General features: G+C 46.5%; 2 protein-coding genes across 16 annotated transcripts in view; one reads left to right on the forward strand and one right to left on the reverse strand.

Moving 5' to 3' along the window:
• ANGEL2 (angel homolog 2) overlaps window positions 1–21,519 on the forward strand; it is a 254,102-nt gene that overhangs the window by 16,118 nt on the left and 216,465 nt on the right. For 9 of the 10 annotated variants that reach the window (XM_058700844.1, XM_058700847.1, XM_058700853.1 and 6 more), the window contains one exon: window positions 528–2,484. The exons of the other annotated variant lie outside the window; for it this stretch is intronic. In XM_058700844.1, the coding sequence (XP_058556827.1) occupies window positions 528–679 (152 nt within the window). In that variant the 3' untranslated portion in view covers window positions 680–2,484. Of the gene's footprint in view, window positions 1–527; window positions 2,485–21,519 lie in introns of those variants that run through there. 10 annotated transcript variants of the gene reach the window in all.
• The window catches only part of VASH2 (vasohibin 2), a 41,380-nt gene continuing 23,141 nt past the window's right edge, over window positions 3,281–21,519 (reverse strand). For 3 of the 6 annotated variants that reach the window (XM_058700860.1, XM_058700856.1, XM_058700854.1), the window contains 4 exons: window positions 19,953–20,068; window positions 16,671–16,727; window positions 15,716–15,838; window positions 3,281–6,399 (listed from right to left, as the gene is read on the reverse strand). In XM_058700860.1, the coding sequence (XP_058556843.1) occupies window positions 6,327–6,399; window positions 15,716–15,838; window positions 16,671–16,727; window positions 19,953–20,068 (369 nt within the window). In that variant the 3' untranslated portion in view covers window positions 3,281–6,326. The remainder of the gene's footprint in view (window positions 6,400–15,715; window positions 15,839–16,670; window positions 16,728–19,952; window positions 20,069–21,519) is intronic. The other 3 variants (XM_058700859.1, XM_058700857.1, XM_058700855.1) reach the window with 2 other exon arrangements.

A 21,519-nucleotide genomic window follows, 5' to 3' on the forward strand; every position in this document is an offset into this window, starting at 1 on the left:
GAGATTACTAAAGAAAACAAACAGAAAAATAAGATTATTTGTAGAACTGAAAACAAAAAACTCTGAACTAGAAAAAAAACAAACATCTGAAACTGCTGTGTGTCTGAGAATTATAATTAGGTTATAACTCAATATGAAATTTAATCATGCGGTGCTGGATGGCTCAGTCAGTTAAAGCATCTGACTCTTGATTTTGGCTCAGGTCATGATCCCAGGGTTGTGGGATCAAGCCTCGCATCGGGCTTTGCACTGACAGCACTGGGCCTGCTTGAGGTTCTCTCTCTCCCTCTTCCTGCCCCTCCTCTACTCACACGTGCACTCCCTCTCTCTCTCCCTATCAAAATAAATAAACTTCAAAAAATTAAATGAAATTTAGTCATATTCTAAGAACGGTTTCCTATTAGACTTCTAGAGGGATCTGAAGTTCCTGATCATCATTTTTTTAAAAAAATAAAGACTTGTGTGATTCATTTACAGTGACCTGTTGACACAGTTATGCTAAATATTAATGTGTTTCTTTAACGTAGGAGCTGAAGTTGCTCTGGTTGGTGGCTTGAAACTTCTGGCCAGACTATCACTCCTTACAGAACAAGACTTATGGACTGTTAATGGACTTCCAAATGAAAATAACTCTTCGGATCATCTGCCTTTATTGGCTAAGTTCAGACTTGAGCTGTGACTCTTCTTTGATGACACATATACTTTTGTGTCCAGTTTGTATTCTTTTCACAAAGTGTAAAATAGCTCTTGAGAGTTTGCATGTTTATTTTTGCGCTGTGGAGTTTCGGAAGAGGTTCTGTTCAAGGCTTCAAACAGATGTCGGAAGAAACAAGTTTACAACAATTTTCTTTGTAATAATGAAAAAGTATTTTCCTGACCAGTGAGTTCTAAATGCTCCCTCCTTGTTGTAAAAGAGTTGTAAATATTTTTTATCCTAAATCCCAGTAAAATTGACAGTGATTTTTAAATATAGCGCATCCTCTAGTGTTAGTAAAGAATTTCAGTTGATGTTTTTGGCAAGCTTTACAGTGGATCCAAAGTATCTCTGAGTTCTTGCAAACCACAACTCATTTCCCTTCCAGAAGGCTTGATTTCATTGTGCGGACCATCTGTTTGTCAAGTCCTAATTCATCTCAGAAATCACTGGGTCGTTCACAAGTGTCTAACCAACCATTTTAGTTTGGTTTTGAGGGGGCGTAATGATGCTTTCTAAAATTGTACAAATTGCTTAATCCAGCTTATTACTATCCTGAGCCATGTAATGTGTCTACATTTTGTTGGGAAATGTAGTAGGAGAGGAGTTTTACACATGCCCTCTCTTTTCCATCCTGTGGGACAGACCATTCCAGCATGCCGGAGAGAGAGGCAGAGACTGGGTTTTAACGCTTTCATTTCCCTAGCAATTTTTTTTTCCTTTTTTCTATTCCATTTCAGGAAGACATCCCCAGGTTGGGGGAGAGACTTTATTTTTCTGAACCAGTTCTATAGAAATTTATTTTATTAGGAAGCTTGTCTTTAGAACAAAATGTCAGCTATGAGATTATTTTGGTTTTGCCTCAGATACTTAGGAAGCCCGCAAAACTAGTGGGGAGATACCAACTTGGAGACCTAATACTCTCAAGTAGTAATTTAAGCTTAGTGGTTTTGTTTCTAAGATGTTAGCTACTTTGTTTTCTTTTATCATGAGGCCGCAGTGTGCATGGTGCTGACATTTTTTTTTTTGTAAAGTGGTTAAGAGCAGGTCTAATTAGCCCACAGCTGGCACTATGTGAATGTTTGAATCAAAAATTTTAAAATCGAAAAAGTGAAAATGTCCCCTTTTTTGAGGCATTAGGATCAAAGAGTTATGTGCGTTTTTACTAAGTAGTAATTTTATATTTGAATTACACTGAATTATAAAAGTTTCTACAATGGGCATTCTTCGTAGAATGACTCCTGTGAAATTAGAAAGCAGTAGTTCCTCCAAGTCCTGGACTTCAAAGGTTTTTGTACGAAAGTATATTGACTACAGTTATTTTTTAACAAAATAAATCAGATGACTACCTGAACAAAGCATGTGGGTTATAAGGATTTGCCTAGTAAAAATTGTAAAAAGCAATTATTTTTAAATGTTTCATTTCTCACTTTTTTGGGTTTTTACTTACAGTATTACCTGTAGTTCTAAGATTTTCCACATTTTCTAGTAACAGTTTGCAGAATATTCAGTGTTCTAATTAGCAGATACTGTTGCTGTCAAATAATAATAGTGTAATTAATCCCTTTTAATATTGGGGAAAGAAAAAAGAAAATTCATTAAGTACCGCTTTGTGTTACATGAGTTTATTAACAAATAATTTTGTGTATAGGTCATTGTTGGCAAACTAACATCCCTGAAAACCTCTGTGAAAACTTAATGTTTTATATCCTGATTAATATATTGACTTTAGGCCCTTTTCATGTGCTTCACTTTGTGGAGTTAATCCATAAAAATGCTTTCTACTTTAACCTATAAAGTGTAGTAGTGTTTTGTGAACTGGAGGCCAGAGCGTCCATGTAATAACCTTCCCACAGGTTTTTAAAGCTCCACTAAAATTATCTACTTGTCTTTACTTTTTACGGTCAGAAGAATTGGAAACTCTGTTGGAGCCTTGTACTTACCTGCCAAAAGCATTTAAACCTGGTTCATTGCGGAAGCCAGATCCCCCCCAGTCTGAAGTGCTGTACTATCCAAGTTTTAAAATGGAAAGAGACACTGTTGAGTAATGAATTTTGGTTTTACTATACCTTTTGATATCAACATACTGTGCATGTTTGAAATCTTGTCTTTTTTTCTTTTTCTTTTTCTTTTTCTTTTTTTTTTTTTTTGGAATTTAGCAGCTGTCTGCTTTTAACCCTTTGCTTTCCTAAAAACCCAAGTTAGAGATCCAGAGAGTTCAAGGGGTTGAACGAACAGAAAAGTCCAGTCATTTGCACTGTGTCCCTGTGAATCACCTAATAAATTACTACACTAGTGCATCTATGGCTGAAGGTTTTGTGGCAGGCGTGCTAAGCTGCATATGCTGGGCTGTTGCCCCTTCTAAACTATTTCATTACCCTGAGCCTGTATTACTTAGGGTGATGCTGAGATGTAAGTGAATTAAGATGTGGCAAAACAGAATAGTGTTTAATAAAGAGTCTGAAAATTGTGGAAGAAGACAGGGATGAGACAGTGATAAACACGTTTGCCAGGACAAGTATGTAGTCAAAGGACAAGAAAAAAAATAAATCACACCATCTTACATTCTTGGAAGAAAAACAATCCTTCAGTTTCCAGGATGGTTTTATTAAAGTCCCATGCTGTGTATAAACATACAAGTGATGAGAAAAACATTAACTTGAAACATGCACTGATCTGGCATTCTCTAAAATACCATTATACAAGTTTTCCTTTACTTAGAAAAATACCCACTAAAACAATCACAGTTTTCCTTAAAGATTTAAAAAAAATGTATTGGCCAGAACAAAGTCCAGGAGAATAAACAAGATTCTGAATTGTGTGTCAAAAAAACTGTACAAGGTTGTACATAAAACTATAGCTTACAAAAGCCTCGGGTATAGTAAGAATACAGAATTAAGATCTCCAAAGTTCTATTTACCAATATCTATTAATAAAATCCTTATGAAATAATTGACTTAGAAAAAGTGAAATGCTCATGATTTCAAAGTGTATAGAAAATACTAAATATCACTTTCTGAAATAAAGTGTACTCAAAACAGCACAACATGTAGTCTAAAATCAAGATTTCTGTCATCCATTTAAACTTTGCCATGTATCCCCATAATGGCTTGAGCACAAAACTTCTCTTGCATGAATAACTTTAAATACTAGATTCAAATCATCTCATAGATTTCCTTTTTATCTTTTGAATTATAGCCAGTCTTAAAATCCATTTTGGGGGGTAAATCATGTCATGGTTTTTGTTTTTTGTTTTTTTTTTTAACCTTAGTATCATTTCAATTAAATTATTGCACTAGAATTTAGGAGTTTGGTGCCTGTCTCAAATCTTTTAGCAATTAACATAATTCCATAGGCATTGAAAACAGAATGAAAACTAAGAGTATTTTAAATTAATTTTCCTGTTTCTGCCACGAACACTTGCTTTGGGGAAATGAATCTTAAAATCAAGGAGTGGAAAAAAATCAGGTTACTAATTGAATCATCAAGACAGTTGGCAGTTTTAAGGCTTATACATCAGAATATTAGAAATGGTCTGTGTCCCTGTTCTCTTACCCATTTTTGTGGGAAACAAGGCTCTGCAACTACTGACCTTTTCTACTTTGGATGGGACAGTACTTGAGCAACACTTGGAAAATCCTATTCCAGGCTCTTAGAAAATCCTTATTCTAAGCTACTTATACTGCAGTGGTGTAAGTGCAGTGGTATAAATACTTACTGGAGATAACAAGATTTCACATTGATAAACATAAGATATGTAAATCTTGTTTTTCATACATAAAAGGAGCTAAGTCGGGATTGTTTTAGAAGAAGAACGAATTGACTAATTCAAATGAGTTTGCCTTATGAAGACGTATAAAGAAACCTCATTTTAAACTCTGATAATAGTATTCTTAAAGTGATCAAGTTCAGAATTTTTAACTTCTGTATCTTCACCTAGTTGAGATGTATGCTTACTCGGTACTTTTCATGTAAAGGACATTAAATGTCCTTCTTTTTCAAGAAAATACTGTCTGTTGATGCCATTGAGTTTTAGCATAAAGCGAGCGCGTGCATACGTGGCCAAAGGACGAAGTCACCTTCGGTGGTTTTACTGGTCAAGAATCAAGCAGATTCTTACTTTTTTTACTCCCTTTCTGAAATCACCTTCAGTGAAAGAAAGCCAGAGAGGAAGCACTGAGACTAAAATAACACTTTCGTTGACTAGTAGACTTCACTTAAATACGCCTGTGGGTCTCACGAGTTGGCACGGCGGCTGAGAAAACGCAGATGCAACAGAAGCATACTCCTGATATTGCTAACACAGATTTGGCTGTTAGAGTTCTTCTGTGTGGCCCGCAGCCGGAAGTTCCACTGTGACCACCATATGCAGGCCACATACTCCTCCTGCCCTTGATGGACTACATCAGGCTATAAGGTGTAACACTGTACCTGAGAGACTTTTCCATTTTAAAAAAGGCTCTGCTTCTCTCATTCACTGCATTTGCCAATTGCTAGTTCCTAAATGTCACGAAGTGGTACTTTAAAAAGCAAGGTACTGGAAAATGATCACATCGTGCCACACTTGGTCTTAACATAAGACATCGGAACACGTCTCTACCAGCCGTGAGTCCTTCAGAATCAAGGTCTGACTCAGAGTTCAAAAATCAGATGGAACGTTGAAGAGAAAGGTTATCTGCTTCTCCAGGCTCTCTACTGATCCACTGCGGGCCTCTGCCTTTCTGCGTGTGTGACTGTCGGAGGTCGCTGCAATATTGCTCACTTTGTGTCACGGCGCTATGACCTCTTGTGCTTTTTTTTTTTTTTCTTTTTTGCTGGAGGTTGCAAAGTTTAAATGTCAGTGACAGAACATAGACTACCTCCTGCACGTGCTTTTTGTTTTGTTTTGAAAGAACAGAAACCGCTGTCCGTGAATGCTTTAAGAAAGATTAAGAAGTAGTTCCAACATCCTGAAAATAGTTTCCCGTACTGCCAGAAGAATTTCAGTGCTTTTTTTTTTAGTAAAACACTTGATATAATAACCTTAAATCTCATTATGTGTGCACCAGGAAAAAATTCCAAACTTTGTGGACATCCCCATTGGAAATATCGGGGAAGCAATACAAATAGAATATAAAAAAAATGAAAACACCATTAAGTTTGCATATCTGATGTCAAGATGCTGAGGTAATATTGACTGCTTAAAAAAAAAAAAAAAATCCCACCAATCTTTGCCTCTGTTATTGCTGAAAAAGACATTAATACTGACTGAGTTACCTTACTATATCAAAAGTAGGAGGGAGGGTTTCATTAACATTTCCTACCGGTGGAGGCATAATGTTCAAAAGCAAGTAAACAAAAACAGGTGAATGGGAAAATATAAAACTACAGTTTATGGTATTACCCTTTCTATCTGCAGTGAGGGAGTCAGTCCAACCGCAGTGGGCTTTCTTACTTCAGCCTTTCCATGGTTGCCCCTTCGTGAATTTTCTTTCAAAGTTAATTGTTGCCCCCCACTCCGCTTCCACGTCCAAGTGAATCCGTAAAAATAAAATCCACAGGTTCTCCATAGTTGCAGTTCCTCCTGAAGATGCTGGGGTAAAGTGCAGAGAGAAGCACCAGAGAAGCCCCCTTGTTGGCTGATATGGCTTGCCTAAATTCGGATTTGGTAGCCCACTTCATTCAGCGTGCTGAGGTCAGCCACCTTCTTCTCAGGCAGTGCAGGCCTAAGGGACCAAGAAAGGTGGTAGAGTGAGGGCATGGGAGAGAGAAAGGTCACTTAGACTCTGGGAACTCTGTTTCTTTCTCCTAACCCTTCTGGTGCTTGTCCCCTCCACCCCCACCCCCCCACCAGCCTGAGTTCCCAGCTCAACCTCGTGTTCTCAGGTCCACTTCTATGGGATCTAGGGAACGTTTTCACAGGCTTTTGATGTACAGTTCAAAAGCATTTTGGGGTTGCCAAATGAGTTTGTCCAACCTGAAGCCTGAATTCGGTCACACTCTAACTTCTGAAACCCAGTTATCCGAAAACCTTGCAAGGGTCTAAAAAGTTACATCTAATACGGTAGAACTAAAAACCTGAGCCAGATTCTCCTTGAATTCTTAGCTTCCTGATGTTTGTGCCCCGGGGGAAGCCCAGCCACTAACTTCAAGACCTCTCAGGTGACAGATTCGCAGGGAGAGATTCTCTACTATCTTTGATAGAGGGTTACTGTGCAGGCCTGAATGCATAAAGTCGGGGGAAATCCTTTACAATTCATCTGAAAAAGCATGTCAGGTGTGGAAACTCATTCAGTGGCAAATCATCTCCTCTCTAAATACATTTTCTGAAGTACTAAGCATTTATGTGAAGTCATGTAAGAAAGTACTTCAAGCTGGTAAAGGAAAATCAGAAGGCACATCATCTGTCTTCATTAAAGACATTTCCTCGATGATTTCCCAATATAAAACTATGCCTAAGCATTCGACGACTTAGCTCACAGTTTCCCCATTTCTCAGTGAGCCTCCTACCCTCTTTGAAAAGAGAGAACTGAGATTAAAAACCAAGTTTAGCAAAACAAAAAAACAAAACAAAACAAAAACAACCAACTTTAGCATATTCAGTGTGGCTAGTGCGTCCTAATTCAAAAGTTTATAAGAAGACTGAAGACATTTTTACACTACACGTGAACCTTGTTTTAAGTGTTTGAAGAAAAGAGACCAAAATGAAAATATAATTGTTTAAAAGTTTCTTGCTTTATCCTTTGAAAGGCTTGCTAACAGCAAACAGTTTTCCCCTGGCATGAACGTGGTCCAACTCATTCAACGTTATCAGAGCCAGAAATGAACAGCTAGCTTCCATCTAGGGTGCTGCTTAAGGATAGGCTTCACATTTTGGCAACAAGTTCTACCCCCTACATATTCTCATTCTCTCTGCCTCTCCCTCTACCTCCATCTCCTCTCACTCTCTTCCCTCTTCACCTCCCTCCCTTTCTGTCTTTTTTTCAGACATATCCCATGTCAACAGTCTACGAACATCCCTTCTGAAACCTGATTATTCAAAGTGGTCAAGAAACCTTCCCTGACTGGCTATGTGGCATTACTAAAGAACTTGTCAACTTACTTGTCTCTGTGTTGCATGGGGCTGATTTCTCAGCGTGATCATGTGTCCTGCTTTATGGATCAGGAATCATGCCTTTTGTTTCTTTGTGTCTCTGCTCATGGTGCCCAACGTACACAGATGATGCTGATAAATATGGCTGCCAGTGGACAGAAGTCTCAATGCTTCCTTACGTGTAGACCCCTGCTCACCGCATCAAAGAGCTCAAGGCTTCTGAGCTGCAGGGTGATGGTGTCCTCCAGCCATACGTGCCCTAGACATCAGCCATTCCCTATAAACAGAGCCACGGGCAGAGTAGCCCCCAGGGGCCACTGTCAGGACCATTCTTGAGTTGACACTTTTGCCTGAGGGTTCAAACTGACATTTATGTCTCTGCCCTAGCCCTCAGCCCGCTAACGTGGAGAGAACCAGGGCTCTTGCAGACAAGTCTGGCTCAGAGTCCATTTGTATCTCGTTCATTTTTTCATACAGCCTGAAATAAAGTCTCTGTTTGGTTTCCTTGCCTGAGGTATGTCATCTTTTCAGACAGCGAATATGGGACTTTCTCCTTCAGAGAGACTCCCCATAAGTTGCATCCTCGTGAGGCAAAGGTGCCTAGAAAGGCAAATCTACTTCTCCCCTCCTCAATGGTCTCCACTTTTAGGAAGTTGAGCACGCAAAAATTCACCTGCCAGTGGAAAAGCCTGAAGTACCCCTATGCATTCCTTGCTTTACAAAAGCATTAAATGGAGGTCATTTCCTAGAGCAATCAAAATACAATTTCCACATTGTCTTTCCTGGGAGCAGTACTACGTAAGCATATATTCCTTATCCAAATATAAATTACATTTGTATTGAATGGGTTTGTTTGTTTTTTTTTTAACCTCACGTTTTTAATCATCTCCGTGTGGCAGAGTCACATCCACTCACCCACATCCTCAACAGCCACTCCACTCCTCCATTGTTCCTCGGCAAAACCCAGATTTTTTCGCCGGGCACAGAGCCGCCTAGAATACAAACTACACTTCCCAGGCCCCCTGAGGCCGGGCAAGGCGTTGGACTACGTTGCAGCCAATGAGACTAAAGTGGAGGCTACCAGATGCCTGTTCAGAGAACAACGGCACGTGCCCTTCATCATTTTTTCTTTCTTTCTTGTGGAAGCGATGGCTGGAGCTCGGCCCTCACGGCAGCACAATAAAGAGGCAGAGCAGTAAGATGCCCCCACTACCTCCGCCGACCTTCTTTCACATCATGGCGAATCATGATCAAGTCACCCCAACCTCACCTGCCGCCAAATCTGAGCCTGACCGGTATCATTTCTTTCCCTCCATTAACTCACTAATACAACACCAGTCCAGACACGATGCTAGTCGAGTTGGCCTGAAGAAGGTTCACATGTGGAGTCAGAACACATGCCTAGAAAGTTCTCAAGCATTCCACTCCGGAGATGTGGCCACACCCTGCATGAAGTCCGGAGACTCACTTATAAGAGTCAGTCTTCTGGGGCGCCTGGGTGGCTCAGTCGGTTGAACATCCGACTCCAGCTCAGGTCATGATCTCACAGTCCATGAGTTCAAGCCCCGTGTCGGGCTCTGTGCTGACAGCTCAGAGCCTGGAGCCTGCTTCAGATTCTGTCTCCCTCTCTCTTTGCCCCTCCCCTGTTCATGTTCTCTCTTGCGCTCTCTCTCTCTCTCTCTCTCCCTCAAAATAATAAATAAACATTAAGAAATTAAAAAAAAATTAGAGTCATTTTTCTTCCCTGGAGCCCTGCACACTGTGTAGGACCTAAGCCACAGTGGCTCTTTAGATCTCCCCTTGTCTGTTCCTTGTGTTTATCAAGAGAATCCCCACTCCAGGGTCCTTGAGCACCTCCCAGTGGGTTCACCCCAGTGTCTGCACCTTTCCTGCCCATGCTTTCTTCCCGACCTGGCCTCCTTCTCAACACCGAGTCACATCTCTCCTTCTTGAAACTCCAATAAATGTGCTGACCCTCATGTGTGAGAATAGCGCTAGCAAGACAGGAGCCTAACCTGGTTTCTCAGGTGTTGGAACAGATCTGCACTGACCTATGTCCTTTCCCTCAGTCCTGTGACCAACAGTGCCTGCCGGATTGGTCCACAGGGTCAAGGAGGTCTAGAAGACAACGCACCCTAGCCGCTCCGCCCTGGAATGTGGGCTTGCCGGGGATCACGGCTCCAGGTAGCCACCGCTACGCCACCGCCTGGAAGCCATTTTTTGCCCACTCGCCTGACTTCCTCACCTTGGAGCCCATCAGCTCTGAGGAAACAATTTTCACCACGTTTTTCAAAGTCTGTGTTCCTAAAACTTTACCCTTACCTTTGGTCCACTCCTGGCTCCCTTGAAACCAGATGTACTTTTTTTTTTTTTTTTTTAAGATTTTATTTTTAAGCAATCTCCACACCAACGTGGGGCTCAAACTCACAACCCCGAAACCAAGAGCCGCAGGTTCTACCAATGGAGCCAGCCAGGCACCCCCCAAAACAGATGTACTTTAATTTGGGGGGGGGGGTCTTTAGCCTCCTTTTTCTAAACTTTTCCTTAGCACCTCCACCAGTTCCCCACCCCACCCCCACCCCCATCTTCCAGGTGCTGAGAAATCACCATTATAAATAGCTTTCATTTAGTTGGCACTAACTAGGCGCCAGGCATTGCTCTGAGAGGTTTACAGGGATTAACTAATTCTCACCATAACCTGATGGGGTTGATACTGGGGAAGAAAGCGAGGTACTGAAAGGTAGCAAACTTGCGGAAAGCAAAGTCACACGTTTAGCAAGCGGCGGAGCCAGAGCTCATCCCCAGAATCTAGAGCCCATGCCCTTAACCACGAAGAAAACCGATCCATCCTCCTGCTGGCCACCCAAAGCATCCTCCCAAGCACCTAAGGATATATACCACAACCACCCCCGTCTCTGTACCTCCCCCATGCCTTTTTGTCATACCTTCAAGGTCCAGCCCAAATGCCACTTCTCCCCTAAGCATCTTCTCACTTTCCTTCCCTCACGATGCATTACTCCTTGCCCCTATATGCTAGGGTATGTCCTCTGGTACCTCTGCGAAAGAATCCTGCAGGTTCATAATCGTTATCCCTGCCTCGGAGACTGAAGAAATCGACAGCAGGGATCAAGTAAATTCACCTAGGAATCCCCACTGTTGAATACCCTGTAGTTCTCAATAGACTCGGGTCAAGTTCTCACTAACGTGTAAATGGCTGATAGGGCTTCATTTATGTTACCTTTATGATGGGATGTTTTAAACACAGTCCTAAGCCAGAAATTCAAGTCACCATAACAACATTCTTAGAATTAACATGTAGGAAGAATTTTTTTTTTTTTTTTTTTTTTTTTTTTTTTTTTTTTTTCCCCTGTGCAGGAAGAGCTTTACCTTACCTCTAAAAGCCGCCTGGGGAACCTGCCTGCTTGGAAAGCGGAATGTGGTTCTGCAATGACAGAGAGCTTGAGGGCTTCCAAAAGAAAGGGACTAGATTGTTTCCATCCTCTGTATCCCACTTCCCGACCATGTCCCCCTAGGCATCCAGAACCCAGGGGAGAACAAAAGGCTAATACTGGCAGAAAAGGAGTTCAACTGAGATCCCCAGTGAACTGCCTGAAAGAGGAAACCCTTTTCTTTCAGTGATACTGGCTGCAATTTCCTGGCCTGGCGAAGGGCAGAAGGGCAGAAGTGCCTGTGGGGCCCAGCCAGAAATACAGTTCCCTCCTGGCCAGCTCGTCTCAGGGCCAGAGCTTGTGCGTGGAGAGACCTCTTCCAAGTGCTCCCCTGGCTATAATTAGAATTCTGCAAAGGGATATATTTTTAAGAAACACAAGCACCAGGATGATGATTCGGCCGGATCTGCACTTGCCCAGAACCTCTCATCAGATCCACGGCTATTATTTTAGACTGAACAACGTATTTCTCCAAACCCCTCCCCAGTCCAGACAAGGAAAAGATCTCAAAGACCTTTCCTTTTGAAGGGCTCTCAGCCCGCCTCCTGTTTTAGGGAAAATGGGGTGGAGGACTTCACGTTTCCAGTACTACACGTTGTGCAAGGAAGAAGGGGGCACTTCCCTCAGCACACAAATGGATGGTCCCAGCCTCATCTGTTGTCATGTAAGCGTATCCAGGGTGACTTAGGGTGACTGTTTGATGGCCTGGTCCCACGTGTGAACAGTAGAGGCCGTTCAGAAGGTAGGCAGGCTCTCTATGCTGGTTCCATAGAGAAGGTATTCCGTAGCACAGAAACCTTAGTCTGGCACACGGTGGAAATTCACATTCTGGTTTTCTGTTGAAAGTAAGCCACGCCTAACGTGGGGCTTGAACTGACAACCCTGAGGTCAAGAGTCGCATGCTGTACCAACTGAGCCAACCAGGTGCCCCCACGCTCTTCTGACGTGGCCCCACATTTTCAACGTGACCTCTCATCCCAGGTAGCTGGGAGTAGATATGGTACTTTGAGTTTTCCAGTTTCTCTCAATCTTATATGGCTTGTGATTCGTTCACTTAATCCAAATATATCTATAAAATGCTAGGAGTGTTCGCCACTGCTACCTAAACCTCGAGAGTCTGGGGAGAGTGAACCATCACGTCAAACCTCGAGTCTCTCACACCCTGAGGCGGCCTCGGTGCCCAGGAAGAGCTTGGCTAGATTGGATGTTGGTGTCCAGTGAAGCCACAAGGAGGCTCAGAACCAGAAAGTTCATGGCAGCATGTCGGGGACTGAAGTGGGGACCTCACACCCTAGGGCCGCGTGTCTGTGTGAGACTGGGTTTAAGACAAGAAGCAGGAAGTGGAAGGAAAGCCTACAGGATCCGCCCTGAATCCCCAGTCCCCTTTCTGCAACTCTATGTAAGGCCTGTGTCTGGGGCACCTCCTCTCCTCACTTTTCAACGCCCACCCCCTCTCTGCTTGGCAGTTGATGGGGGAGCAAAGGTCAGAGGGCCTGGGTGGCAGCCGGGAGAACAGGCTCCTGTAGCTTGCTTGCTACTTTCTCACCCACAGGATTTTTTCTTTTTTTTTTTTTTTAAGTAGGCCTCAGGCCCAGCACGGAGCCCAACACAAGGCTTGAACTCATGACCCTGAGCTCAAGACCTGAGCTGAGATCAAGAGTCAGACACTTAACCGACTGAGCCACCCAGGCGCCCCAGCCCACAAGAATTCATTTAGCAGCACTTTGTGCCAAGTGCCTCGTAGATCTTGGGTTACTAGGACGAATAGCTTTCCCTGGAGCCAAGGTGCATTCCCTTCCTTCTGAGGGAAATCTGCCTCTTGCTTCTGTTGTATGAGGATACTTCAGGGACACTATCCTTCTATGTCCAGTTCAGGGCCGCCTGATTGGGACGCGCAGGCCACCACTCTGTTCGTACTGCTTACTCCTGTCTCCCCAAGGTCAGAGCCCCTTAGTGGACTCTTAGTGGACATGCCCACGTGTTCATCTACTCACCTTCCCACACAAACATGCCCATCAGGACCAGTTTAGCTGTATTCTCTGTGGACTCAGGATTCTAGAGAGGGTTCTACAGTAACGGTGCAACTCTAACATTGACTTCTTGGACCTCAGCGTTAAGGGTGAGGAACAGATTAAACCAGGGATGGTGCTGGCCCAGCGTTTACTAGTTCAAGCAGAGACCCCAGACCCTCCTCTCTTGTCTACTCTGGCAGGAATCAGGTCAGGCCAGGCACCGATTTAGGACTTATGACCTATCTGGGTAGGCCTCAGCTGGAGGGGCACTGGGAGGTGGGGGGGGGGGGGGGGACTGGTTCTTCCCCACCTGTCACCCTCATTCAAAGCCAGTCCCGCTCCTCATTCACACGCCCTACTTCCCAGGATGGCAGGCACCCTCTGGCAGCTGCAGGGCAGACAGCTGAAGTTGCTATGTAAGCAAACAGGCCTCAGCCTGAGAGACTGGGCCCAGAAGAGACTCTCCAGGATCTGCCCTTTCTTCCAAGTCCTCTTGAGGCAGGAGGCTCTGGCCAGAGACCAAGCACCACAAGCCACTGTTTGCGATTCCCCTCCTTGCTGCTCCGGAGAACCCGGCCAGGACCCCCGGTGCTATCTGACCTGCAGGAGGCTCCCTGCTCACTCAGCCTCAAGAGGTCTCTCCTGTCAAGACTCCCCATCCATCCCGGTTTCTCCAAGCATCCCCAGAGACCTTGGCCCCTATGAAATCCCAGGGGAGCTAAGCTGGGCAGTCCTCTGCATTGAAACTACCTTGTCTGGGCTTCTAGAAGGAAACTCCACATCATCCAGAAGATCCTACTTCTCCTTCCACAGCCTTTCTACTCTTTGTGTGTGTGTGTGTGTGTGTGTGTGTGTGTGTGTGTGTTGGGGGGGGTCCCCTCTAATTTCCATGCTAAGAAAATTTTCTCCTTTCCACATTTTGGGACGTTTTCTCATTTGGAATCCAAAGAGAATGACTTCGTAGGCCTCATTCAGAGTATCTTCAATGCAATTAGAATCAAGGTGATTCTCTATGACTTCGTTATGACATCATGGCCTCAGTTAAGCAATTGCCTGGAGGAACTGTTGTGATCCTTCAAGATAGAATGGGGCAGGAACTCTGTTGTGGAGCTTGGGGCCAGCAGTGAAAGGAGGGAGATCTTAAGATGGAGCTTAGTAACCCTCTGTGAGCCTGAGGGTCTCCAGCAGGGGGAGCAAAGCCCGGGAGAGCCACAGACCGCCACAGAGACAGAGGACCAAGAAGGGAAACCAAAGGGGAAGACAAAGGGAGGAAAAGGACCATAAACAGCAAAAAAGAGCAGAGGAGGGATGGAGGAGGAAGAGGAGCCAGACAGCAGAGACAGAACAGAGATGTTCTCACAGGTCCTTAGGGACTCCTGCCCCACTTGAGAAGAATGTTCCACGCGGTTGCTCCAACTGGAATGAGCTGCTTTCATGCTGACACAGGCAGCCCAGGCAGAAAACCACTGTCCACTCACCCCCTAAGCTCCCAGGTTCAGCCCATCGGCAACAAGCCAAGAGCTGCAGACTGTCAGAGACAGAAGGGCCCCCCCGGGAGCGTTTGTGGTTCTCAGGAGGGCAACTGTTGGCATTTTAGGTGGAAAGCTTCTTAATGGAAGAGGATGAGCTTTGCAGGAAGTTTACCATTCCGGACCCCTGAGAATAATCACTGTGACAAGCAAAAACTTCCCTTCCCACCGCAGGTCTAACCCTTGTGCCCAACACGCCCCCCATCCCGAGGGTGACTGGCTGCTGCTGAGAAGCACCATGGCGGCCCTCAGTGAAGAGCTGAAAGGGGAGGGAGGCCCAGCACGGGGAAGGAGTTTGTGGAAGTGCACAGCAGGCCTTTCAAACGTGTATCTCAACTTCTATCTCCCTGTCTCTTTTAGAACCAGAGGAGCCAACTTGATGGTTCTGTGCAGAAGGTTTGCTTTAAAAGTTCCTAGGGGAGCTGAGTGCGACAAAGGACTTGTGGGTGGAGGGGGGAGGGTCCCTGTCTCCCTCTCAAAACCTTGCCTGATCTGACACTAATGCAGTCTTCACCACTCGCCCTCCAACCCAGCTGACTCTTCTGTCAACCCCGGGGACACTGAACCTCCTTTCCAGAATGATTATTCAGACAACTGCAAAAATGGAGAGGAATGCAGGGCTGGAAGTAGTTCCAGCTGTAGGGATGAGGTCGTCAGGGATATAAAAGCCACTAAAATTATCCCAGCGCAGAAAGGGGCTGGGACCCCACAGCTGATGGGCCTCTTGCCTGTTATGGTAATATTCCACCATTTGGGCCCCTCCCAAGCTTCATATGGCACCCAACACATTTAGAAATGATTTGATGGCCTTACGTAATGCTAAAAAAATAACACAGTGACAGAGTCACAAACCCTTCCTAGTCCTGGCCATTCGACGGTAGGACGGCCAGAATTTGGCGGAGTTATTGGGTCACAACCAAATGCATCCCTTTTTCGTTTCCTCACCAAATCAAGATTACCTGGAGAAAAGCCTGCTTGGTGAAGGCCACGGGTAGAAGCTGAGAAGCTGCTCCTCTCCAGACACACCTCTAGGAACCAGGGTGTCCTGGGTTCTAGTCTGCAGCAATGGCGGAAGCTGGGATCTGGAGGGGGAGGGAGGGGCTGCCATCCCTCTTGTGCTCCCTGCCTCACGCAGCCCTTCATTTTACTTTCAACTCTTGCCTCTCTGTCCCCTCTCTTCCTACTCGGTAGCACCTACCCAGCCCTGCAACTCAGAAAGCAGGGTTGAGGAGGAATTAGGGAAAGAATCTTCTCTCCTTGTGACACCTCGATCCACTTGAAACGTCAGCCAAGATGTCTGCCCTCTAGATTCCCCTCCTGACCTCCAAACTGGAACAAGAAGTGGCAAGGGCTTCCACTCCCAAGGATGGCCATGGTCTTCCTAGATCAGCTCATATAAAATGGTCCACAGGAACCCACAAGCCACCTGGCCTCTCTTGATGGTCAAACTCTTCCAACCCCCCCTCCCCCCCGCCCCGGCTCTGGCTGTGAAAAAAAAAAATGCCTGAAGCCTGACCCACTGGGGAAAGTTGATGAAGGAAGACTCCTGGGAACCAGTGTTGTGCCCAGGAGAAAGGGCTGTGGGGGCAGGGTAAGGGTCTGGGGGCTCAGGGGCTGGTTGCAGCTACCCTCCACCATTTTGGAAAAGTTTATGTTTTCACTGAACCATGAGCCGTCCCCTCTGTGCTCCTGGGGCCTGTCTTGCTGAGGCTGGGGTCAGTTTCGGGACATAGAGGGAAGAGAGAGGAACTGAATCCCCATCTTCCTGCAGGTCTTCCTTCCTGATCCCTCCAATGACTACCCCCCTCTCCCTAGTGACTTTCTCCCCCTCCCCAGGCCCGCTCCGTGCTTCCGGTGGACAGGAGGGGAGAGGACGAGTGGGGCCCCAACACTACAAGGTGGCTTTACACTCACAACTGCGGCAGTCTGAGCGCTGTCCTCTGCAGGCGCAGGCAGGGTCGCTTGCCTCGGCTGCGTGACAGAGTAGCCAGAGATTAGGTTACGGGCATGGCCTGGGGGTGACTGAAAACCAGTTTCTCTATCTGACCCCTAGGAGGATGAACAGTCCGGCTCCTCCCAGAGTGTCTTCAGTGGAGCCCCACGCTGGAGGGTCAGGCTGGGAACACACCCCCTAGTTTCACCTCAGCGCTTCAATCTCTAGAGGCCCAGGCCGGTCTGGAGTCACGCGCGGGCCTCAGCAGACCCAGTACCTTCATCTTGACATTCTGTTGTGTTTTAAAGTCAACCAACCCCCTTGGGGCGCCTGGGTGGCTCAGTTGGTTAAGCGTCCGACTCTTGATTTCGGCTCAGGTCTTGATCTCGTGGTCGTGAGATGGAACCCTGCATCGGGCTCCACCTTGGACAGGGAGCCTGCTTAAGACTCTCTCTCCCTCTCTCTCTCATAATAATAATAACAATAATAATAATAGAGTAAAAAATAAAAATAAAAAATAAAGTCAACCCCCCCGATCACTTCCCTCATTCTGATTGATCAAACCATGGATCTCCAAGAGTGGTCCTGGACCCGCGGCATCAGCCTCACCTGGGAACCTGCCAGAACAACAGCTAAATCACAAGCACTGGGGAAGGGGCCTGGCAACTTGTTTTAACAAGCCCTGTGAGGACCCTGTGCTTGCTCAGGTTTGAGGACAGGGTGTGGATCCTTCCATCCATCTTCAGCTGGGCCCTCATGCTGTGTGCAGCCCTTCCTACCCTCCTACCCTGTACGGGTAACCCACCCACCCGCTCACTCCCACCCGATGACGCACATCCTTCACCAGCAGGATAAAAGCCATTTAATGTACAGTCTGTCAACTTCTGCCTCCTCATCTACCTTAAACTCTTCCTCATCTCCCCCCTTCATTTGCTCCGACAACCTTAACAGCTGTCTCCTGCAGGTGCTGACAGGCTCCTTAACACTCCAGATCCATCCTCTCTGCCTACTCCTTCCCCATCTCCTGTTCTGGTTTTTCTTCCTCTGGGCTACTCAGGGCCTGCCAGCACTTCCTTCCTTCCTCATCAACTTATCCAACTTTCGCTTCAACGGTCACTTTTCAGTAGACGGCTCTAATGTCATTATCTCTACTCCTCAACTTCCTCAAACTCCAGAACTGCACTCTCAGCAGCTTCTAGGACACTGTCCCAGGATGCCTGAGAAGCGCCTCAAATCCCACAGTCCAGACTCAAATGCACCTTCTTCCTCCACTGTTCTCAGATGCCCAGCACCCGGCGCATCACCCTGACTACTGTCTCCACAACCAGTTTCTGATATCTTGCTGGCTTTACCATTCCTGGACACTCATGGTAACTTTTTCAGGTTAAAACCTGAACATGGCTTGGACTGCAGAGTCCCTGTGGGTGCAAGCAAAATGGATCCAACAGGGATCGTTTGAAAAACCCACAGCTGCCATTCTGTGCATCGATCCATGACATAGAATGCTTAGGGTTTCAAGTGCTCAGGACTTCATGTGCTCAGGACTTTAGAGGGCAAAGCAGGGCTTTATGGACTATTCAATGGACTGTATACTGGGAGCTTCAAAGGGAAGCCCCCTCCAGGGGCAGAAAAGCTAGCAAATCAAAGGAAAGGGCCCCTTCCTTGCTTCTTGAGTAACCAGATTCCTACTTCTGGAATTCTATGCTACAGGACCCTCTGGGAACGGCTGACTTATTCATAGTCCCCTGAGACAACTGCTACTTTGTTCAGGGACATCAATGGGTGGATGACCGCATCACAGAGTGGGGAGAGACAGGGTTAGGGTTAATTTAAGGTCAGGGTCAAGAGTCAAGGGCCGTGATCAGCATCAGAGGTAGGATTAGAGTCAGAGGCATGTGTGAAAGATCTGAAGCCAACCTGCTCCCTAAAAGGACAAAGCCATGCTGAAGCCCCCGTTCTCCAACCTCTCTTGCTACAGGAGCTCCCAAGCCCCACCCACCTCATCATCCCTCCCCTTTCAAAGCCAGGACCCCCATCATTTCAGCCAACACCTTTCTGGCTTAGAAGCCGAACCGTGGGCTCAGCAGTGGGATGGGGAATGAGGACAAATAGGGAACGTTCCTCGAAACTGACAACACCCCATCCTGTCCTGTTCTTCCAAAAGCAGAACCAACACTCCCTGTTCTGCCACCGTCCCAGGGCCGACCTGGGTTCCAGCCCCAGTCCCATCACCGACCAGCTACAAAACAGCACAGTGTTCGGCTTTCTTCCTCTGAAAGTGAAAACTACAGCTCTCCCTTCTTACTCTACAGCGTGGACGTGACAATAATAACGTGCTTGCGTGAAAGCAGTTCACCACGAATAAACCGCTCTCATTACAACTTCTCAGTTGATCCTAATGACTCCTTGTGAGATGGGCAGGGACAGCATTTTTATCCTCGGGAAGGGATTCCCCAGGCCACAAGGCTAATGAGCAGCAGAGCCCGGGCTCAGCCTAGACCACTGTGCGCTGTACCCACATCATCCCTGGTGCGGCGAGAGCCTCCTGTGACCCAGCACGCTGCTGGTATTAATAAAAGTAATATTTTTTCCCTGTATAAGTATGGCCCAAATATTTGCCAGTGGATTATCACTGGTTACTTTGGGCTTCCTCAGCTTCTCCAATCTGTCACTTCTCAAGTGGGTCCTTTTGACCTAAGCAGTAGGTGTGGAATCACTAGCCTCAGGGCTAAAACAGGGGAGCTAGAGTCAGCAAAGAAGTGGGTATTTCTGACGCTGTGATCCAAACCACGATCACGCTTTCTGCTGGGCCCAGAGGGCTGCGGGGTTTTAGGAAGGTTTCATCGATTCTAACGGTCCGCTCTTCTGGCTGTGAGAACTGAAGCCCAGGAAGGTTACATGACATGCCTAACATCACGTAGCTCAGAAGGAGCTGAGCTGGCCCCAGACCCAGGCTTCCTAATTCTAGAGCCAGTGCTGTTCCCATGGTGCCAGGATTTCAGGCTACCCTTCATCTCTTGCAGTCTGGGGCTGGGCTCTTCTTCTGAGTCTATAGCTGACAGGTGGTGGCGTCAGCGCAATGGGAGTGACGGGCAGGGGGGATCCTTCTCTACAGGGGATGCCCCCTGCGTGAGGGGCGGTCCTCTTGGAGATCTCGGTCAGCTTCAGATGCCAAGGCCCATGACACAGCTTCGTCCCCGTGGGCTAGGACAACCCCACGGATGTGTGTGTTGGGCTTTCGGGAAAGAGGAAATACTACTCACGACTTGTCTCTCCTGCCGAGCCGTCTCGGGGGGCTTGCCTGTCTCCTTCTGGGGGACAGGGATTTCCCCCGACTTCTCACTTGGGTTGGAGAATGGGCACTTGCAGGTTTCAGGATCTGAAGGAGATGTAAGGAGTTACCACATGGGCTCCTGAAGGACCCCGCCCTCATGTCTTCCTGCCCTCAGCCCACCAAGATCCCGTGGCTTAGAAGGCACTGAAGCTGGAAGGCCTTCCAAACAGGAGGTCTGACAGATGCTCCTCTCTCAGTCTACACTGGCAAGGAGCAAAGGTGCCGCTTCCCAGGGGCTGAAATGATTATGCCGTGCCCCCTTTTCCACAGCAGAGAAGCAGAGCCCAAGGCCTCAGCTCCCCTGAGGCTGCATGTGGGTGCTGGGTGTTGTCTTGTGAAAGCCAAGTCCCATCTACATCGCTCCGGAAACCAGCTTGTTTTTCCTCTGACTCTTCCACCCCACACACATGCACAGAGTGGTTTCAATTTATCAAGAATCTCATTTCCAGGTCCCTCAGAGTGAAAATGACAGGTCCCCAAGAGCTAAACAGAACTAAGTCTGAGGTTAGCATAGTCTCTTTTCCCCTGTGGTCCTCAGTGTAGGCACAGGCTTTCTCTCAGTGACTCCACAAGCCCTGGAGGGACAGGGACAAGCAGGCATCATGTCACCATGGAAGTGACACGGCAGAAGCAAGAAGGCTTTACGAGTGTAGTTTATATAAAGCCAGCACAGTAAATGCTTCTTTCCTATTGTGACACTGGGTCAGGATTTTATGCCAAAACGCGTTGCAACTTACAAAGCAGAGATATAATGCAACTCTGCAAGAGATGATAAACCAGCTGACCCGCTCATCCTGCTGTGCACAGGCCCTTCTGGTTTTAAGTACTAAAAATTTCATGCCCTGGGAAACCTCTCAGTTTCAGACGAACTGAGATGATTGATCACCCTGTTATAATAAAGACAGAACACAACAAAACTATAACCTTCATCTAAAATGGCTACCATTTGGGGCGACGGGGTGGCTCAGTCGGATGAGCGTCCGACTTCGGCCCAGGTCATGATCCCGCGGTTCGTGGGTTCGAGCCCCGCGTCGGGCTCTGGGCTGACAGCTCAGAGCCTGGAGCCTGCTTCGGATTCTGTGTCTCCCTCTCTCTCTGCCCGCCCCTGCCTCCACTCTGTCTCTCTGCCTCCCAAAATAAACAAACATTAAAAAAATAAAAATAGGGGCGCCTGGGTGGCGCAGTCGGTTAAGCGTCCGACTTCAGCCAGGTCGCGATCTCGCGGTCCGTGGGTTCGAGCCCCGCGTCGGGCTCTGGGCCGACGGCTCGGAGCCTGGAGCCTGCTTCCGGTTCTGTGTCTCCCTCTCTCTCTGCCCCTCCCCCGTTCATGCTCTGTCTCTCTCTGTCCCAAAAATAAAATAAAAAATGTTGAAAAAAAAAAAAAATAAAAATAAATGGCTAACATTTTAGATTTGGTTACATAGAAGGAATTGTAGGCCAAGACACTGCTGTAATTATTACATCTCAATCAACTTTAGCTCCAGTGTTTGAAGTAG

Source organism: Neofelis nebulosa, chromosome 15 (genome assembly GCF_028018385.1).
Source record: "Neofelis nebulosa isolate mNeoNeb1 chromosome 15, mNeoNeb1.pri, whole genome shotgun sequence".
Lineage (NCBI taxonomy): Eukaryota > Metazoa > Chordata > Mammalia > Carnivora > Felidae > Neofelis > Neofelis nebulosa.